The following is a 20151-nucleotide window of genomic DNA, read 5'->3' as shown; positions in this document are numbered from 1 at the left end:
CTTGTGTCACCCCCTCATCCTCATAGACTGTAAGCTCTTGTGTCACCCCCTCATCCTCATAGACTGTAAGCTCTTGTGTCCCCCCTTCATCCTCATAGACTGTAAGCTCTTGTGTCCCCCCTTCATCCTCATAGATTGTAAGGTCTTGTGTCCCCCACCTCATCCTCATAGACTTTAAGCTCTTGTGTCCTCCTCTCATCCTCATAGGCTGTAAGCTGCCATGGTCGCGAGGATCTGATGTGGAGACCAGTGAATGAGCTGCTTAGGACCTGCAGGACTTTGTGTTGGTTGTTGTGTTACTGATCTTTTTTTGTGTTCTTTTGCAGATATCATGAGGACCCGGATGGTCATTTTGTTTCAGGTTCTTCTGTCTTTCTCCGTCCTCTTGCTACTTGCCAAAATAAGTCTAAAACTTTCAGACAGGAGACCTGTCATCCAGACGGAACGTCCCAAACCGGCTAGAAAGTCAGTGACGCTCCACCACAAGGCCTTCACTTACCACCTCAACATCTCTCAGTTCCAGAGAGAATTTCCTCACCTTCAGAGCTATGAATGCTCCCTGCTCCACACCCCCCATCAGGAGATCGGAAGGACCTCACCACTCCTGATAATGGCCATTAAATCCCACCCAGCATCAGTCAGCAGGAGGTCAGCACTAAGGACAACATGGGCCAAAAATGGTCAAGTGCTGGGATTTCGAGTGTGGCCGCTCTTCCTCATGGCAGTAAGTGATGATGCCAAACACATGGAGATAGTGAAGATGGAGAAGAACGAATACGGGGACATCATACTGTGGGACTTCACCGAAGGACACCACAACTTGTCCCTCAAGGAGCGCTGCTTCCTGGAGTGGCTATACGACAACCCTACACAGGTGGCTTTCATATTCAAAGGTAAGTGGTCTCCAGGGGCATTAGTAAAGGGAACCAAGCGAGTGGCCGACAAACTGCCAGAACTTTTGCCTTAATAATGGTCAATACTCTTACTGATGGTCAATTCATCAGGGGCATTAGATGATCAGCACCTGGCGGCTACTTACCCCAGCAGAAGGGGGTGCTTAGCTTCTCACTCTTGGCTTCCCCCCAACTCCTTTGTGAAAATAATTCTAGTGTGTGATGTCTCCATCTGAGGTCGGAGTGATCTGTTATACTAACTCCATTAGGTGGGGTCGTTCAGGTGATGATGATGTTTTTGAGGTCTTCCAGGTGATGATGATGTTTTTGTGGTCTTCCAGGTGATGATGATGTTTTTGTGGTCTTCCAGGTGATGATGTTGTTTTTGTGGTCTTCCAGGTGATGATGATGTTTTTTTGTGGTCTTCCAGGTGATGATGATGTTTTTGTGGTCTTCCAGGTGATGATGTTTTTTGTGGTCTTCCAGGTGATGATGATGTTTTTGAGGTCTTCCAGGTGATGATGATGTTTTTGTGGTCTTCCAGGTGATGATGATGTTTTTGTGGTCTTCCAGGTGATGATGATGTTTTTGTGGTCTTCCAGGTGATGATGATGTTTTTGTGGTCTTCCAGGTGATGATGATGTTTTTTTGTGGTCTTCCAGGTGATGATGATGTTTTTGTGGTCTTCCAGGTGATGATGTTGTTTTTGTGGTCTTCCAGGTGATGATGATGTTTTTGTGGTCTTCAGGGTGATGATGATGTTTTTTGTGATCTTCGAGGTGATGATGATGTTTTTGTGGTCTTCCAGGTGATGATGATGTTTTTTGTGATCTTCGAGGTGATGATGATGTTTTTGTGGTCTTCCAGGTGATGATGATGTTTTTTGTGGTCTTCCAGGTGATGATGATGTTTTTTGTGATCTTCGAGGTGATGATGATGTTTTTGTGGTCTTCCAGGTGATGATGATGTTTTTGTGGTCTTCAGGGTGATGATGATGTTTTTTGTGGTCTTACAGGTGATGATGATGTTTTTTGTGATCTTCGAGGTGATGATGATGTTTTTGTGGTCTTCCAGGTGATGATGAAGTTTTTGTGGTCTTCAGGGTGATGATGATGTTTTTTGTGGTCTTCCAGGTGATGATGATGTTTTTTGTGATCTTCCGGGTGATGATGATGTTTTTGTGGTCTTCCAGGTGATGATGATGTTTTTGTGGTCTTCCGGGTGATGATGATGTTTTTTGTGGTCTTCCAGGTGATGATGATGTTTTTGTGGTCTTCCAGGTGATGATGATGTTTTTTTGTGGTCTTCCAGGTGATGATGATGTTTTTGTTATCTTCCGGGTGATGATGATGTTTTTGTGGTCTTTCAGGTGATGATGATGTTTTTGTGGTCTTCCAGGTGATGATGAAGTTTTTGTGGTCTTCAGGGTGATGATGATGTTTTTTGTGGTCTTCCAGGTGATGATGATGTTTTTGTTATCTTCCGGGTGATGATGATGTTTTTGTAGTCTTTCAGGTGATGATGATGTTTTTGTGGTCTTCCAGGTGATGATGATGTTTTTTGTGGTCTTCCAGGTGATGATGATGTTTTTGTGGTCTTCCAGGTGATGATGATGTTTTTTTGTGGTCTTCCAGGTGATGATGATGTTTTTGTTATCTTCCAGGTGATGATGATGTTTTTGTGGTCTTTCAGGTGATGATGATGTTTTTGTGGTCTTCCAGGTGATGATGATGTTTTTTGTGGTCTTCCAGGTGATGATGATGTTTTTGTTATCTTCCGGGTGATGATGATGTTTTTGTGGTCTTCCAGGTGATGATGATGTTTTTGTGATCTTGAGGTGATGATGATGTTTTTGTGGTCTTCCAGGTGATGATGATGTTTTTGTGGTCTTCCAGGTGATGATGATGTTTTTTTGTGGTCTTCCAGGTGATGATGATGTTTTTGTTATCTTCCGGGTGATGATGATGTTTTTGTGGTCTTTCAGGTGATGATGATGTTTTTGTGGTCTTCCAGGTGATGATGATGTTTTTTGTGGTCTTCCAGGTGATGATGATGTTTTTGTGGTCTTCCAGGTGATGATGATGTTTTTGTGGTCTTCCGAGTGATGATGATGTTTTTGTGGTCTTTCAGGTGATGATGATGTTTTTTTTGTGGTCTTCCAGGTGATGATGATGTTTTTTTTGTGGTCTTCCAGGTGATGATGATGTTTTTGTGGTCTTCCAGGTATTGATGATGTTTTTTTTCTGGTCTTCCAGGTGATGATGATGTTTTTTTGTGGTCTTCCAGGTGATGATGTTGTTTTTGTGGTCTTCCAGGTGATGATGTTGTTTTTGTGGTCTTCCAGGTGATGATGTTGTTTTTGTGGTCTTCCAGGTGATGATGTTGTTTTTGTGGTCTTCCAGGTGATGATGATGTTTTTTGTGGTCTTCCAGGTGATGATGATGTTTTTTGTGATCTTCGAGGTGATGATGTTTTTGTGGTCTTCCAGGTGATGATGATGTTTTTGTGGTCTTCAGGGTGATGATGATGTTTTTTGTGGTCTTCCCGGTCTTCCAGGTATTGATGATGTTTTTTTTGTGGTCTTCCAGGTGATGATGATGTTTTTTTGTGGTCTTCCAGGTGATGATGTTGTTTTTGTGGTCTTCCAGGTGATGATGTTGTTTTTGTGGTCTTCCAGGTGATGATGTTGTTTTTGTGGTCTTCCAGGTGATGATGATGTTTTTTGTGGTCTTCCAGGTGATGATGATGTTTTTTGTGATCTTCGAGGTGATGATGTTTTTGTGGTCTTCCAGGTGATGATGATGTTTTTGTGGTCTTCAGGGTGATGATGATGTTTTTTGTGGTCTTCCCGGTGATGATGATGTTTTTTGTGATCTTCGAGGTGATGATGATGTTTTTGTGGTCTTCCAGGTGATGATGAAGTTTTTGTGGTCTTCAGGGTGATGATGATGTTTTTTGTGGTCTTCCAGGTGATGATGATGTTTTTTGTGGTCTTCCAGGTGATGATGATGTTTTTTGTGATCTTCCGGGTGATGATGATGTTTTTGTGGTCTTCCAGGTGATGATGATGTTTTTTTGTGGTCTTCCAGGTGATGATGTTGTTTTTGTGGTCTTCCAGGTGATGATGATGTTTTTTGTGATCTTGAGGTGATGATGATGTTTTTGTGGTCTTCCAGGTGATGATGATGTTTTTGTGGTCTTCCAGGTGATGATGATGTTTTTTGTGATCTTGAGGTGATGATGATGTTTTTGTGGTCTTCCAGGTGATGATGATGTTTTTGTGGTCTTCCAGGTGATGATGATGTTTTTTTGTGGTCTTCCAGGTGATGATGTTGTTTTTGTGGTCTTCCAGGTGATGATGATGTTTTTTTGTGGTCTTCCAGGTGATGATGATGTTTTTGTGGTCTTCCAGGTGATGATGATGTTTTTGTGGTCTTCCAGGTGATGATGATGTTTTTGTGGTCTTCCAGGTGATGATGTTGATTTTGTGGTCTTCCAGGTGATGATGATGTTTTTGTGGTCTTCAGGTTGATGATGATGTTTTTTATGGTCTTCCAGGTGATGATGATGTTTTTTGTGATCTTGAGGTGATGATGATGTTTTTGTGGTCTTCCAGGTGATGATGATGTTTTTGTGGTCTTCCAGGTGATGATGATGTTTTTTTGTGGTCTTCCAGGTGATGATGTTGTTTTTGTGGTCTTCCAGGTGATGATGATGTTTTTTGTGATCTTGAGGTGATGATGATGTTTTTGTGGTCTTCCAGGTGATGATGATGTTTTTGTGGTCTTCCAGGTGATGATGATGTTTTTTGTGATCTTGAGGTGATGATGATGTTTTTGTGGTCTTCCAGGTGATGATGATGTTTTTGTGGTCTTCCAGGTGATGATGATGTTTTTTTGTGGTCTTCCAGGTGATGATGTTGTTTTTGTGGTCTTCCAGGTGATGATGATGTTTTTTTGTGGTCTTCCAGGTGATGATGATGTTTTTGTGGTCTTCCAGGTGATGATGATGTTTTTGTGGTCTTCCAGGTGATGATGATGTTTTTGTGGTCTTCCAGGTGATGATGTTGATTTTGTGGTCTTCCAGGTGATGATGATGTTTTTGTGGTCTTCAGGGTGATGATGATGTTTTTTATGGTCTTCCAGGTGATGATGATGTTTTTTTGTGGTCTTCCAGGTGATGATGTTGTTTTTGTGGTCTTCCAGGTGATGATGATGTTTTTGTGGTCTTCCAGGTGATGATGATGTTTTTTGTGGTCTTCCAGGTGATGATGATGTTTTTTGTGATCTTGAGGTGATGATGATGTTTTTTGTGATCTTGAGGTGATGATGATGTATTTGTGGTCTTCCAGGTGATGATGATGTTTTTGTGGTCTTCCAGGTGATGATGATGTTTTTGTGGTCTTCCAGGTGATGATGATGTTTTTTTGTGGTCTTCCAAGTGATGATGTTGTTTTTGTGGTCTTCCAGGTGATGATGATGTTTTTGTGGTCTTCCGGGTGATGATGATGTTTTTGTGGTCTTCCAGGTGATGATGATGTATTTGTGGTCTTCCAGGTGATGATGATGTTTTTGTGGTCTTCCAGGTGATGATGTTGTTTTTGTGGTCTTCCAGGTGATGATGTTGTTTTTGTGGTCTTCCAGGTGATGATGATGTTTTTTTGTGGTCTTCCAGGTGATGATGTTGTTTTTGTGGTCTTCCAGGTGATGATGATGTTTTTTGTGATCTTCGAGGTGATGATGTTTTTGTGGTCTTCCAGGTGATGATGATGTTTTTGTGGTCTTCAGGGTGATGATGATGTTTTTTGTGGTCTTCCAGGTGATGATGATGTTTTTTGTGGTCTTCCAGGTGATGATGATGTTTTTGTGGTCTTCCAGGTGATGATGATGTTTTTTTGTGGTCTTCCAGGTGATGATGATGTTTTTGTTATCTTCCGGGTGATGATGATGTTTTTGTGGTCTTTCAGGTGATGATGATGTTTTTGTGGTCTTCCAGGTGATGATGATGTTTTTTTGTGGTCTTCCAGGTGATGATGATGTTTTTGTTATCTTCCGGGTGATGATGATGTTTTTGTGGTCTTCCAGGTGATGATGATGTTTTTGTGATCTTGAGGTGATGATGATGTTTTTGTGGTCTTCCAGGTGATGATGATGTTTTTGTGGTCTTCCAGGTGATGATGATGTTTTTTTGTGGTCTTCCAGGTGATGATGATGTTTTTGTTATCTTCCGGGTGATGATGATGTTTTTGTGGTCTTTCAGGTGATGATGATGTTTTTGTGGTCTTCCAGGTGATGATGATGTTTTTTGTGGTCTTCCAGGTGATGATGATGTTTTTGTGGTCTTCCAGGTGATGATGATGTTTTTGTGGTCTTCCGAGTGATGATGATGTTTTTGTGGTCTTTCAGGTGATGATGATGTTTTTTTTGTGGTCTTCCAGGTGATGATGATGTTTTTTTTGTGGTCTTCCAGGTGATGATGATGTTTTTGTGGTCTTCCAGGTATTGATGATGTTTTTTTTCTGGTCTTCCAGGTGATGATGATGTTTTTTTGTGGTCTTCCAGGTGATGATGTTGTTTTTGTGGTCTTCCAGGTGATGATGTTGTTTTTGTGGTCTTCCAGGTGATGATGTTGTTTTTGTGGTCTTCCAGGTGATGATGTTGTTTTTGTGGTCTTCCAGGTGATGATGATGTTTTTTGTGGTCTTCCAGGTGATGATGATGTTTTTTGTGATCTTCGAGGTGATGATGTTTTTGTGGTCTTCCAGGTGATGATGATGTTTTTGTGGTCTTCAGGGTGATGATGATGTTTTTTGTGGTCTTCCCGGTCTTCCAGGTATTGATGATGTTTTTTTTGTGGTCTTCCAGGTGATGATGATGTTTTTTTGTGGTCTTCCAGGTGATGATGTTGTTTTTGTGGTCTTCCAGGTGATGATGTTGTTTTTGTGGTCTTCCAGGTGATGATGTTGTTTTTGTGGTCTTCCAGGTGATGATGTTGTTTTTGTGGTCTTCCAGGTGATGATGATGTTTTTTGTGGTCTTCCAGGTGATGATGATGTTTTTTGTGATCTTCGAGGTGATGATGTTTTTGTGGTCTTCCAGGTGATGATGATGTTTTTGTGGTCTTCAGGGTGATGATGATGTTTTTTGTGGTCTTCCCGGTGATGATGATGTTTTTTGTGATCTTCGAGGTGATGATGATGTTTTTGTGGTCTTCCAGGTGATGATGAAGTTTTTGTGGTCTTCAGGGTGATGATGATGTTTTTTGTGGTCTTCCAGGTGATGATGATGTTTTTTGTGGTCTTCCAGGTGATGATGATGTTTTTTGTGATCTTCCGGGTGATGATGATGTTTTTGTGGTCTTCCAGGTGATGATGATGTTTTTTTGTGGTCTTCCAGGTGATGATGTTGTTTTTGTGGTCTTCCAGGTGATGATGATGTTTTTTGTGATCTTGAGGTGATGATGATGTTTTTGTGGTCTTCCAGGTGATGATGATGTTTTTGTGGTCTTCCAGGTGATGATGATGTTTTTTGTGATCTTGAGGTGATGATGATGTTTTTGTGGTCTTCCAGGTGATGATGATGTTTTTGTGGTCTTCCAGGTGATGATGATGTTTTTTTGTGGTCTTCCAGGTGATGATGTTGTTTTTGTGGTCTTCCAGGTGATGATGATGTTTTTTTGTGGTCTTCCAGGTGATGATGATGTTTTTGTGGTCTTCCAGGTGATGATGATGTTTTTGTGGTCTTCCAGGTGATGATGATGTTTTTGTGGTCTTCCAGGTGATGATGTTGATTTTGTGGTCTTCCAGGTGATGATGATGTTTTTGTGGTTTTCAGGGTGATGATGATGTTTTTTATGGTCTTCCAGGTGATGATGATGTTTTTTGTGATCTTGAGGTGATGATGATGTTTTTGTGGTCTTCCAGGTGATGATGATGTTTTTGTGGTCTTCCAGGTGATGATGATGTTTTTTTGTGGTCTTCCAGGTGATGATGTTGTTTTTGTGGTCTTCCAGGTGATGATGATGTTTTTTGTGATCTTGAGGTGATGATGATGTTTTTGTGGTCTTCCAGGTGATGATGATGTTTTTGTGGTCTTCCAGGTGATGATGATGTTTTTTGTGATCTTGAGGTGATGATGATGTTTTTGTGGTCTTCCAGGTGATGATGATGTTTTTGTGGTCTTCCAGGTGATGATGATGTTTTTTTGTGGTCTTCCAGGTGATGATGTTGTTTTTGTGGTCTTCCAGGTGATGATGATGTTTTTTTGTGGTCTTCCAGGTGATGATGATGTTTTTGTGGTCTTCCAGGTGATGATGATGTTTTTGTGGTCTTCCAGGTGATGATGATGTTTTTGTGGTCTTCCAGGTGATGATGTTGATTTTGTGGTCTTCCAGGTGATGATGATGTTTTTGTGGTCTTCAGGGTGATGATGATGTTTTTTATGGTCTTCCAGGTGATGATGATGTTTTTTTGTGGTCTTCCAGGTGATGATGTTGTTTTTGTGGTCTTCCAGGTGATGATGATGTTTTTGTGGTCTTCCAGGTGATGATGATGTTTTTTGTGGTCTTCCAGGTGATGATGATGTTTTTTGTGATCTTGAGGTGATGATGATGTTTTTGTGGTCTTCCAGGTGATGATGATGTTTTTGTGGTCTTCCAGGTGATGATGATGTTTTTTTGTGGTCTTCCAGGTGATGATGTTGTTTTTGTGGTCTTCCAGGTGATGATGATGTTTTTGTGGTCTTCCGGGTGATGATGATGTTTTTGTGGTCTTCCAGGTGATGATGATGTATTTGTGGTCTTCCAGGTGATGATGATGTTTTTGTGGTCTTCCAGGTGATGATGTTGTTTTTGTGGTCTTCCAGGTGATGATGTTGTTTTTGTGGTCTTCCAGGTGATGATGATGTTTTTTTGTGGTCTTCCAGGTGATGATGTTGTTTTTGTGGTCTTCCAGGTGATGATGATGTTTTTTGTGATCTTCGAGGTGATGATGTTTTTGTGGTCTTCCAGGTGATGATGATGTTTTTGTGGTCTTCAGGGTGATGATGATGTTTTTTGTGGTCTTCCAGGTGATGATGATGTTTTTTGTGATCTTCGAGGTGATGATGATGTTTTTGTGGTCTTCCAGGTGATGATGATGTTTTTTGTGATCTTCGAGGTGATGATGATGTTTTTGTGGTCTTCCGGGTGATGATGATGTTTTTTGTGATCTTCCGGGTGATGATGATGTTTTTGTGGTCTTCAAGGTGATGATGATGTTTTTGTGGTCTTCCGGGTGATGATGATGTTTTTTGTGGTCTTCCAGGTGATGATGATGTTTTTGTGGTCTTCCAGGTGATGATGATGTTTTTTATGGTCTTCCAGGTGATGATGATGTTTTTTGTGATCTTCGAGGAGATGATGATGTTTTTTGTGGTCTTCCAGGTGATGATGATGTTTTTTGTGGTCTTCCAGGTGATGATGCTGTTTTTGAGGTCTTCCAGGTGATGATGATGTTTTTTGTGATCTTCCAGGTGATGATGATGTTTTTGTTATCTTCCAGGTGATGATGATGTTTTTGTGGTCTTCCGAGTGATGATGATGTTTTTGTGGTCTTTCAGGTGATGATGATGTTTTTTTTGTGGTCTTCCAGGTGATGATGATGTTTTTTGTTATCTTCCAGGTGATGATGATGTTTTTTTGTGTTCTTCCAGGTGATGATGTTGTTTTTGTGGTCTTCCAGGTGATGATGTTTTTTTGTGGTCTTCCAGGTGATGATGTTGTTTTTGTGGTCTTCCAGGTGATGATGATGTTTTTTTGTGGTCTTCCAGGTGATGATGTTGTTTTTGTGGTCTTCCAGGTGATGATGTTGTTTTTGTGGTCTTCCAGGTGATGATGTTGTTTTTGTGGTCTTCCAGGTGATGATGATGTTTTTTTGTGGTCTTCCAGGTGATGATGTTGTTTTTGTGGTCTTCCAGGTGATGATGATGTTTTTGTGGTCTTCCAGGTGATGATGATGTTTTTTTTTGTGGTCTTCCAGGTGATGATGATGTTTTTGTGGTCTTCCGGGTGATGATGATGTTTTTTTTGTGGTCTTCCAGGTGATGATGATGTTTTTTTGTGGTCTTCCAGGTGATGATGTTGTTTTTGTGGTCTTCCAGGTGATGATGTTGTTTTTGTGGTCTTCCAGGTGATGATGATGTTTTTGTGGTCTTCCAGGTGATGATGTTGTTTTTGTGGTCTTCCAGGTGATGATGATGTTTTTTGTGGTCTTCCAGGTGATGATGATGTTTTTGTGGTCTTCAGGGTGATGATGATGTTTTTTGTGGTCTTCCCGGTGATGATGATGTTTTTTGTGATCTTCGAGGTGATGATGATGTTTTTGTGGTCTTCCAGGTGATGATGAAGTTTTTGTGGTCTTCAGGGTGATGATGATGTTTTTTGTGGTCTTCCAGGTGATGATGATGTTTTTTGTGGTCTTCCAGGTGATGATGATGTTTTTTGTGATCTTCCGGGTGATGATGATGTTTTTGTGGTCTTCCAGGTGATGATGTTGTTTTGTGGTCTTCCAGGTGATGATGATGATGTTTTTGTGGTCTTCCGGGTGATGATGATGTTTTTTGTGGTCTTCCAGGTGATGATGATGTTTTTGTGGTCTTCCAGGTGATGATGATGTTTTTGTGGTCTTCCAGGTGATGATGTTGTTTTTGAGGTCTTCCAGGTGATGATGATGTTTTTGTGATCTTTGAGGTGATGATGATGTTTTTGTGATCTTCCAGGTGATGATGTTGTTTTTGTGGTCTTCCAGGTGATGATGATGTTTTTTGTGGTCTTCCAGGTGATGATGATGTTTTTGTGGTCTTCCAGGTGATGATGATGTTTTTGTGGTCTTCCAGGTGATGATGTTGTTTTTGAGGTCTTCCAGGTGATGATGATGTTTTTGTGATCTTTGAGGTGATGATGATGTTTTTGTGGTCTTCCAGGTGATTATGATGTTTTTGTGGTCTTCAGGGTGATGATGATGTTTTTTGTGATCTTGAGGTGATGATGATGTTTTTGTGGTCTTCCAGGTGATGATGATGTTTTTGTGGTCTTCCAGGTGATGATGATGTTTTTTGTGATCTTGAGGTGATGATGATGTTTTTGTGGTCTTCCAGGTGATGATGATGTTTTTCTGGTCTTCCAGGTGATGATGATGTTTTTTTGTGGTCTTCCAGGTGATGATGTTGTTTTTGTGGTCTTCCAGGTGATGATGATGTTTTTTTGTGGTCTTCCAGGTGATGATGATGTTTTTGTGGTCTTCCAGGTGATGATGATGTTTTTGTGGTCTTCCAGGTGATGATGATGTTTTTTGTGGTCTTCCAGGTGATGATGTTGTTTTTGTGGTCTTCCAGGTGATGATGATGTTTTTGTGGTCTTCCAGGTGATGATGTTGTTTTTGTGGTCTTCCAGGTGATGATGTTGTTTTTGTGGTCTTCCAGGTGATGATGATGTTTTTTTGTGGTCTTCCAGGTGATGATGTTGTTTTTGTGGTCTTCCAGGTGATGATGATGTTTTTTGTGATCTTCGAGGTGATGATGTTTTTGTGGTCTTCCAGGTGATGATGATGTTTTTGTGGTCTTCCAGGTGATGATGATGTTTTTGTGGTCTTCCAGGTGATGATGATGTTTTTTTGTGGTCTTCCAGGTGATGATGTTGTTTTTGTGGTCTTCCAGGTGATGATGATGTTTTTGTGGTCTTCCGGGTGATGATGATGTTTTTGTGGTCTTCCAGGTGATGATGATGTATTTGTGGTCTTCCAGGTGATGATGATGTTTTTGTGGTCTTCCAGGTGATGATGTTGTTTTTGTGGTCTTCCAGGTGATGATGTTGTTTTTGTGGTCTTCCAGGTGATGATGATGTTTTTTTGTGGTCTTCCAGGTGATGATGTTGTTTTTGTGGTCTTCCAGGTGATGATGATGTTTTTTGTGATCTTCGAGGTGATGATGTTTTTGTGGTCTTCCAGGTGATGATGATGTTTTTGTGGTCTTCAGGGTGATGATGATGTTTTTTGTGGTCTTCCAGGTGATGATGATGTTTTTTGTGATCTTCGAGGTGATGATGATGTTTTTGTGGTCTTCCAGGTGATGATGATGTTTTTTGTGGTCTTCCAGGTGATGATGATGTTTTTTGTGATCTTCCGGGTGATGATGATGTTTTTGTGGTCTTCAAGGTGATGATGATGTTTTTGTGGTCTTCCGGGTGATGATGATGTTTTTTGTGGTCTTCCAGGTGATGATGATGTTTTTGTGGTCTTCCAGGTGATGATGATGTTTTTTATGGTCTTCCAGGTGATGATGATGTTTTTTGTGATCTTCGAGGTGATGATGATGTTTTTTGTGGTCTTCCAGGTGATGATGATGTTTTTTGTGGTCTTCAAGGTGATGATGCTGTTTTTGAGGTCTTCCAGGTGATGATGATGTTTTTTGTGATCTTCCAGGTGATGATGATGTTTTTGTTATCTTTTAGGTGATGATGATGTTTTTGTGGTCTTCCGAGTGATGATGATGTTTTTGTGGTCTTTCAGGTGATGATGATGTTTTTTTGTGGTCTTCCAGGTGATGATGATGTTTTTTTGTGGTCTTCCAGGTGATGATGTTGTTTTTGTGGTCTTCCAGGTGATGATGTTGTTTTTGTGGTCTTCCAGGTGATGATGTTTTTTTGTGGTCTTCCAGGTGATGATGTTGTTTTTGTGGTCTTCCAGGTGATGATGATGTTTTTTTGTGGTCTTCCAGGTGATGATGTTGTTTTTGTGGTCTTCCAGGTGATGATGTTGTTTTTGTGGTCTTCAGGGTGATGATGATGTTTTTTTGTGGTCTTCCAGGTGATGATGTTGTTTTTGTGGTTTTCCAGGTGATGATGATGTTTTTGTGGTCTTCCAGGTGATGATGATGTTTTTTTTGTGGTCTTCCAGGTGATGATGATGTTTTTGTGGTCTTCCAGGTGATGATGATGTTTTTTTTGTGGTCTTCCAGGTGATGATGATGTTTTTTTGTGGTTTTCCAGGTGATGATGTTGTTTTTGTGGTCTTCCAGGTGATGATGTTGTTTTTGTGGTCTTCCAGGTGATGATGATGTTTTTGTGGTCTTCCAGGTGATGATGTTGTTTTTGTGGTCTTCCAGGTGATGATGTTGTTTTTGTGGTCTTCCAGGTGATGATGATGTTTTTTGTGGTCTTCCAGGTGATGATGATGTTTTTTGTGATCTTCCGGGTGATGATGATGTTTTTGTGGTCTTCAAGGTGATGATGATGTTTTTGTGGTCTTCCGGGTGATGATGATGTTTTTTGTGGTCTTCCAGGTGATGATGATGTTTTTGTGGTCTTCCAGGTGATGATGATGTTTTTTATGGTCTTCCAGGTGATGATGATGTTTTTTGTGATCTTCGAGGTGATGATGATGTTTTTTGTGGTCTTCCAGGTGATGATGATGTTTTTTGTGGTCTTCAAGGTGATGATGCTGTTTTTGAGGTCTTCCAGGTGATGATGATGTTTTTTGTGATCTTCCAGGTGATGATGATGTTTTTGTTATCTTTTAGGTGATGATGATGTTTTTGTGGTCTTCCGAGTGATGATGATGTTTTTGTGGTCTTTCAGGTGATGATGATGTTTTTTTGTGGTCTTCCAGGTGATGATGATGTTTTTTTGTGGTCTTCCAGGTGATGATGTTGTTTTTGTGGTCTTCCAGGTGATGATGTTGTTTTTGTGGTCTTCCAGGTGATGATGTTTTTTTGTGGTCTTCCAGGTGATGATGTTGTTTTTGTGGTCTTCCAGGTGATGATGATGTTTTTTTGTGGTCTTCCAGGTGATGATATTGTTTTTGTGGTCTTCCAGGTGATGATGTTGTTTTTGTGGTCTTCAGGGTGATGATGATGTTTTTTTGTGGTCTTCCAGGTGATGATGTTGTTTTTGTGGTTTTCCAGGTGATGATGATGTTTTTGTGGTCTTCCAGGTGATGATGATGTTTTTTTTGTGGTCTTCCAGGTGATGATGATGTTTTTGTGGTCTTCCAGGTGATGATGATGTTTTTTTTGTGGTCTTCCAGGTGATGATGATGTTTTTTTGTGGTTTTCCAGGTGATGATGTTGTTTTTGTGGTCTTCCAGGTGATGATGTTGTTTTTGTGGTCTTCCAGGTGATGATGATGTTTTTGTGGTCTTCCAGGTGATGATGTTGTTTTTGTGGTCTTCCAGGTGATGATGTTGTTTTTGTGGTCTTCCAGGTGATGATGATGTTTTTTGTGGTCTTCCAGGTGATGATGATGTTTTTTGTGATCTTTGAGGTGATGATGTTTTTGTGGTCTTCCAGGTGATGATGATGTTTTTGTGGTCTTCAGGGTGATGATGATGTTTTTTGTGGTCTTCCCGGTGATGATGATGTTTTTGTGGTCTTCCAGGTGATGATGATGTTTTTGTGGTCTTCCAGGTGATGATGTTGTTTTTGTGGTCTTCCAGGTGATGATGATGTTTTTTGTGATCTTCGAGGTGATGATGATGTTTTTGTGGTCTTCCAGGTGATGATGAAGTTTTTGTGGTCTTCAGGGTGATGATGATGTTTTTTGTGGTCTTCCAGGTGATGATGATGTTTTTTGTGGTCTTCCAGGTGATGATGATGTTTTTTGTGATCTTCCGGGTGATGATGATGTTTTTGTGGTCTTCCAGGTGATGATGATGTTTTTGTGGTCTTCCAGGTGATGATGTTGTTTTTGTGGTCTTCCAGGTGATGATGATGATGTTTTTGTGGTCTTCCGGGTGATGATGTTGTTTTTGTTATCTTCCAGGTGATGATGATGTTTTTGTGGTCTTCCAGGTGATGATGATGTTTTTGTGGTCTTCCAGGTGATGATGATGTTTTTGTGGTCTTCCAGGTGATGATGATGTTTTTTGTGGTCTTCCAGGTGATGATGATGTTTTTGTGGTCTTCCAGGTGATGATGATGTTTTTTGTGTTCTTCCAGGTGATGATGATGTTTTTGTGGTCTTCCAGGTGATGATGTTGTTTTTGAGGTCTTCCAGGTGATGATGATGTTTTTGTGATCTTTGAGGTGATGATGATGTTTTTGTGGTCTTCCAGGTGATTATGATGTTTTTGTGGTCTTCAGGGTGATGATGATGTTTTTTGTGATCTTGAGGTGATGATGATGTTTTTGTGGTCTTCCAGGTGATGATGATGTTTTTGTGGTCTTCCAGGTGATAATGATGTTTTTTGTGATCTTGAGGTGATGATGATGTTTTTGTGGTCTTCCAGGTGATGATGATGTTTTTGTGGTCTTCCAGGTGATGATGATGTTTTTTTGTGGTCTTCCAGGTGATGATGTTGTTTTTGTGGTCTTCCAGGTGATGATGATGTTTTTTTGTGGTCTTCCAGGTGATGATGATGTTTTTGTGGTCTTCCAGGTGATGATGATGTTTTTGTGGTCTTCCAGGTGATGATGATGTTTTTGTGGTCTTCCAGGTGATGATGATGTTTTTGTGGTCTTCCAGGTGATGATGTTGTTTTTGTGGTCTTCCAGGTGATGATGATGTTTTTGTGGTCTTCCAGGTGATGATGATGTTTTTGTGGTCTTCCAGGTGATGATGATGTTTTTGTGGTCTTCCAGGTGATGATGTTGTTTTTGTGGTCTTCCAGGTGATGATGATGTTTTTGTGGTCTTCAGGGTGATGATGATGTTTTTTATGGTCTTCCAGGTGATGATGATGTTTTTTGTGATCTTGAGGTGATGATGATGTTTTTGTGGTCTTCCAGGGGATGATGATGTTTTTGTGGTCTTCCAGGTGATGATGATGTTTTTTTGTGGTCTTCCAGGTGATGATGTTGTTTTTGTGGTCTTCCAGGTGATGATGATGTTTTTGTGGTCTTCCGGGTGATGATGATGTTTTTGTGGTCTTCCAGGTGATGATGATGTATTTGTGGTCTTCCAGGTGATGATGATGTTTTTGTGGTCTTCCAGGTGATGATGTTGTTTTTGTGGTCTTCCAGGTGATGATGTTGTTTTTGTGGTCTTCCAGGTGATGATGATGTTTTTTTGTGGTCTTCCAGGTGATGATGTTGTTTTTGTGGTCTTCCAGGTGATGATGATGTTTTTTGTGGTCTTCCAGGTGATGATGATGTTTTTGTGGTCTTCCAGGTGATGATGATGTTTTTGTGGTCTTCCAGGTGATGATGATGTTTTTGTGGTCTTCAGGGTGATGATGATGTTTTTTGTGATCTTCCGGGTGATGATGATGTTTTTGTGGTCTTCAAGGTGATGATGATGTTTTTGTGGTCTTCCGGGTGATGATGATGTTTTTTGTGGTCTTCCAGGTGATGATGATGTTTTTTGTGATCTTCGAGGTGATGATGATGTTTTTGTGGTCTTCCAGGTGATGATGATGTTTTTGTGGTCTTCCAGGTGATGATGATGTTTTTGTGGTCTTCCAGGTGATGATGATGTTTTTGTGGTCTTCCGGGTGATGATGATGTTTTTTGTGGTCTTCCAGGTGATGATGATGTTTTTTGTGATCTTCGAGGTGATGATGATGTTTTTTGTGATCTTCCGGGTGATGATGATGTTTTTGTGGTCTTCAAGGTGATGATGATGTTTTTGTGGTCTTCCGGGTGATGATGATGTTTTTTGTGGTCTTCCAGGTGATGATGATGTTTTTTGTGATCTTCGAGGTGATGATGATGTTTTTTGTGGTCTTCCAGGTGATGATGATGTTTTTTGTGGTCTTCCAGGTGATGATGCTGTTTTTGAGGTCTTCCAGGTGATGATGATGTTTTTTGTGATCTTCCAGGTGATGATGATGTTTTTTGTGGTCTTCCAGGTGATGATGATGTTTTTTGTGATCTTCGAGGTGATGATGATGTTTTTTGTGGTCTTCCAGGTGATGATGATGTTTTTTGTGGTCTTCCAGGTGATGATGCTGTTTTTGAGGTCTTCCAGGTGATGATGATGTTTTTGTTATCTTCCAGGTGATGATGATGTTTTTGTGGTCTTCCAGATGATGATAACATTTGAGTGAACTTCCAGGTGATGTTTTTTTTAGTCTTCCAGGTGATGATGATGTTTTTGTAAAGTCTTTTACTTGATGATTTTTTTGTGTGACCATCTAGGTGATGATGATGTTTTTGTGGTCCTTCAGGTGATGATGATGTTTTTGTGGTCCTTCAGGTGATGATGACTATGTATGTTACATGTTCCAGGTGTTGACAATGTTTTTGTGTCTTCTAATAAGTAAAGACAATAGGGGCATTTATCATGGCTTGTCTAACCGTTCTTCACAGCCAGGATTGCCACTCCCCCCCCCCATGGCACCTCCATGCCAGGTGGGCAGCGAGGTTACTGATGCAGGTGGTAGCAGGTCTACTCCAGGCATGACGTGGTGTATCCAGCTCCAGCTCTTGATAAATTCTGTGTGGTCTTCTGTGTGATGACAATGTCTTTGTGTTGTCTTTCAGGTGATGACGATGTTTTTGTGAATCCGTCCTCCTTGGTCCACTTCATTAAGGAGCGTGCTTCCTCTCCGACCACCCTGTATGGGGCGCTGCACACACACAGCAATGTCTTCCGCTCCACTAAATACAAAGTCTCCGAATCCTTGTTCCCATATCCTGTGTACCCCTACTTCCTGTCTGGTGGTGGCTTCCTCTTCCCCGGGGCCTCGGTGAAGCTCCTGTATCGCGCCTCCCTGGAGCTCCCCGTCTTTCCCCTTGATGATGTCTACTTTGGCTTCTTGTCTTTGGCTTCCAATCTCACCCTCCTCCATGACAGTCGCTTTCATGTTTTTGGACTTGGATACAACCCTTGTGACTACCAGCGCGCCTTTGTGGTACACGGGATAGGCCCCGATGACCTGCTAAAAATCTGGAGAGAGGTTCAAGAAGCCCAATGTAATAACCCAGCTCCCAAGTGATGGAGGTCAAGGGGCACATGGCAATGTCAAGGGGAGGGGCCTAGGAAATTCCAGGAAAATCTGGATTCAATCTTCTTTTCCCTTAACTACGGGTTATATCTCCAACGCTTTACCCATTGTGATCTACAGTCACACCCAACCCCCGAATAATGAGACATCCTGGTACATATTGAAAGAGAAAGTCCAGCTCTCCTTCCCTAGACGTAAAGTCCAGCTCTTCTTCCTTAAACGTAAAGTCCAGCTCTCCTTCCCTAGACGTAAAGTCCAGCTCTCCTTCCCTAGACGTAAAGTCCAGCTCTCCTTCCCTAGACGTAAAGTCCAGCTCTCCTTCCCTAGACATAAAGTCCAGCTCTCCTTCCCTAGACGTAAAGTCCAGCTCTCCTTCCCTAGACGTAAAGTCCAGCTCTCCTTCCCTAGACGTAAAGTCCAGCTCTCCTTCCCTAGACGTAAAGTCCAGCTCTCCTTCCCTAGACATAAAGTCTAGCTCTCCTTCCTTAAACGTAAAGTCCAGCTCTCCTTCCCTAGACATAAAGTCCAGAACGCAGTTTGTGATTGCATAATTTATCTAATAAACGTTCTATTTTAATGATTTGCTGAGGTTTCGGGTCATTTTCTCACCCCTGCGCCTATTGAGGTCCTGGAGAAGCTGCCATCTTTCAGCTCAAGGATTTTAGTTTCTAATCAAATGCAAAGTTTACACAAAAAAAAAGTCAAATTTAGCTTTATATTAAGGAACAACATTTGGGGTGTTCTCTTTCTGCTACTTTCACTCTCTCCACATTTACATGGTCCATTCATGGTGTGATGTCACCTTATTACAGTGGCTCAGTGGTTAGCACTACAGCCTTGCAGCATGGTGGCTCCGTGGTTAGCATTGCAGCCTTAAAGCGCTGGGGTCCTGGGTTAAGTCCCATCTGGGCCAACATCTGCAAAGAGTTTGTATGTTCTCTCTAGTATTTGTGTGGGTTTCCTCCCGGTCCTCCGGTTTCCTCCCACACTCCACACATACTGGTAGGATGATTAGATTGTGAGCCCCATTAGGGACAGGGATTGATGTGACAAGCTCTGTGCAGCGCTGTGTAATCTGTTATTACCTAAAGTATGACAATAAAATGACTTCCCCCAATTGAATTGTAATTGCTTCACCCCCCCCCCCCCCCCGCCAGTATTTGTACAATGTGATGTGTGATGATTATATTTGTCTTCTTACTGACCCTGTGTTGTCTTCTATGTAATGTCAGACTGTGCTGCTTGGAGACGACCTTCCCAGATTGATGGTGGAGACAATTGGCTTCTCCGAGATCTCTGATAATGTTCCTACTCATTAGCATCGAGATCACACGGACCCTAAGGCTTGATGTATCTCCCACCAGGGACACACTGGGGCAGATTTACTTACCCGGTCCAGTTGCGATCCAGCGGCGCATTCTCCGTCGAGGATTTGGGTTCTGCCGGGATTCACTAAGGTCCGTGCGCCCGATGTCCCCCAGGAGTCGCTGCTGCGTTGAGGTCCGCCGGAGTTCACCATCCTATCCTGGGTGCAGGTAAGTGTGTGTCAAGCGACACTTTTAAAAAAAAAATTCAGCGGTTTTTCCGAATCCGCCGGGTTTTCCGATGGCCACGCCCCCAGATTTCCGTCGCATGCATGCCGGCGCCGATGCGTCACAATCCGATCACATGTGCCAAAAAACCGGGGCAATTCGGCGCAAATCGGTAATTTTTGGGAAAACCGACAAAAAAACGCGATGGACTTAGTAAATGACCCCCATTGTGCAGTATTATTATGTGACTGCCTCACTTATGCCATGGGAGTGGTGGTGTGTGCTCCCCTACGGGGTGACAACGTTTTGTGTGGTCTGCCAGGTGATGATGAGGCTTTTTGTGGCCTTTGAGGTGATAGTGATATTTTGTGGTGTTTTCTGGGTTCTTCTCTGTGTGATGCTTTGTCTTGCAAGGTTTTTGTGTAGTCTTCTAGGTGATGCTTTTAGTGGCTTTTTAGGTCGTCACGATGACGTTGTGTGTGGTCTTTTAGGTGATGATTCTGTTTTTGTTACTTTAGTGATATTTTATGTTACTGATGTCTTTGTGTCTTCTATGGGATGGCAATGTTTTTGTCCTGTCCTGCAGGTGATGATGTTTTTGTGCTGTCCTGCAGGTGATGATGTTTTTGTGCTGTCCTGCAGGTGATGATGTTTTTGTGCTGTCCTGCAGGTGATGATGTTTTTGTGCTGTCCTGCAGGTGATGATGTTTTTGTGCTGTCCTGCAGGTGATGATGTTTTTGTCCTGTCCTGCAGGTGATGATGTTTTTGTCCTGTCCTGCAGGTGATGATGTTTTTGTGCTGTCCTGCAGGTGA

General features: G+C 41.6%; 1 protein-coding gene across 1 annotated transcript; it reads left to right on the top strand.

Annotated features, from left to right (window-relative positions):
• Positions 1–331: 331 nt before the first annotated feature.
• Positions 332–17796, top strand: LOC140128822 (UDP-GlcNAc:betaGal beta-1,3-N-acetylglucosaminyltransferase 9-like). Its single transcript, XM_072150525.1, has 2 exons — positions 332–893; positions 17342–17796. Exons 1-2 carry the CDS (start codon positions 332–334, stop codon positions 17794–17796), a joined length of 1017 nt encoding a protein of 338 aa, XP_072006626.1.
• The last annotated feature ends 2355 nt before the right edge of the window (positions 17797–20151 follow it).

Source organism: Engystomops pustulosus, chromosome 4, assembly GCF_040894005.1.
Source record: "Engystomops pustulosus chromosome 4, aEngPut4.maternal, whole genome shotgun sequence".
NCBI lineage: Eukaryota > Metazoa > Chordata > Amphibia > Anura > Leptodactylidae > Engystomops > Engystomops pustulosus.
Note: the sequence above shows the minus strand (reverse complement) of the source record. Positions and strands in the feature narration are given on the sequence as shown.

Bases quoted from the DNA above. Each gene is read 5' to 3' on its own strand.
- LOC140128822 (XM_072150525.1), top strand. From the start codon at position 332: ATGAGGACCCGGATGGTCATTTTGTTTCAGGTTCTTCTGTCTTTCTCC. The intron at 894-17,341 runs GTAAGTGGTCTC...GTTGTCTTTCAG, and splicing joins GGTGGCTTTCATATTCAAAG to GTGATGACGATGTTTTTGTG.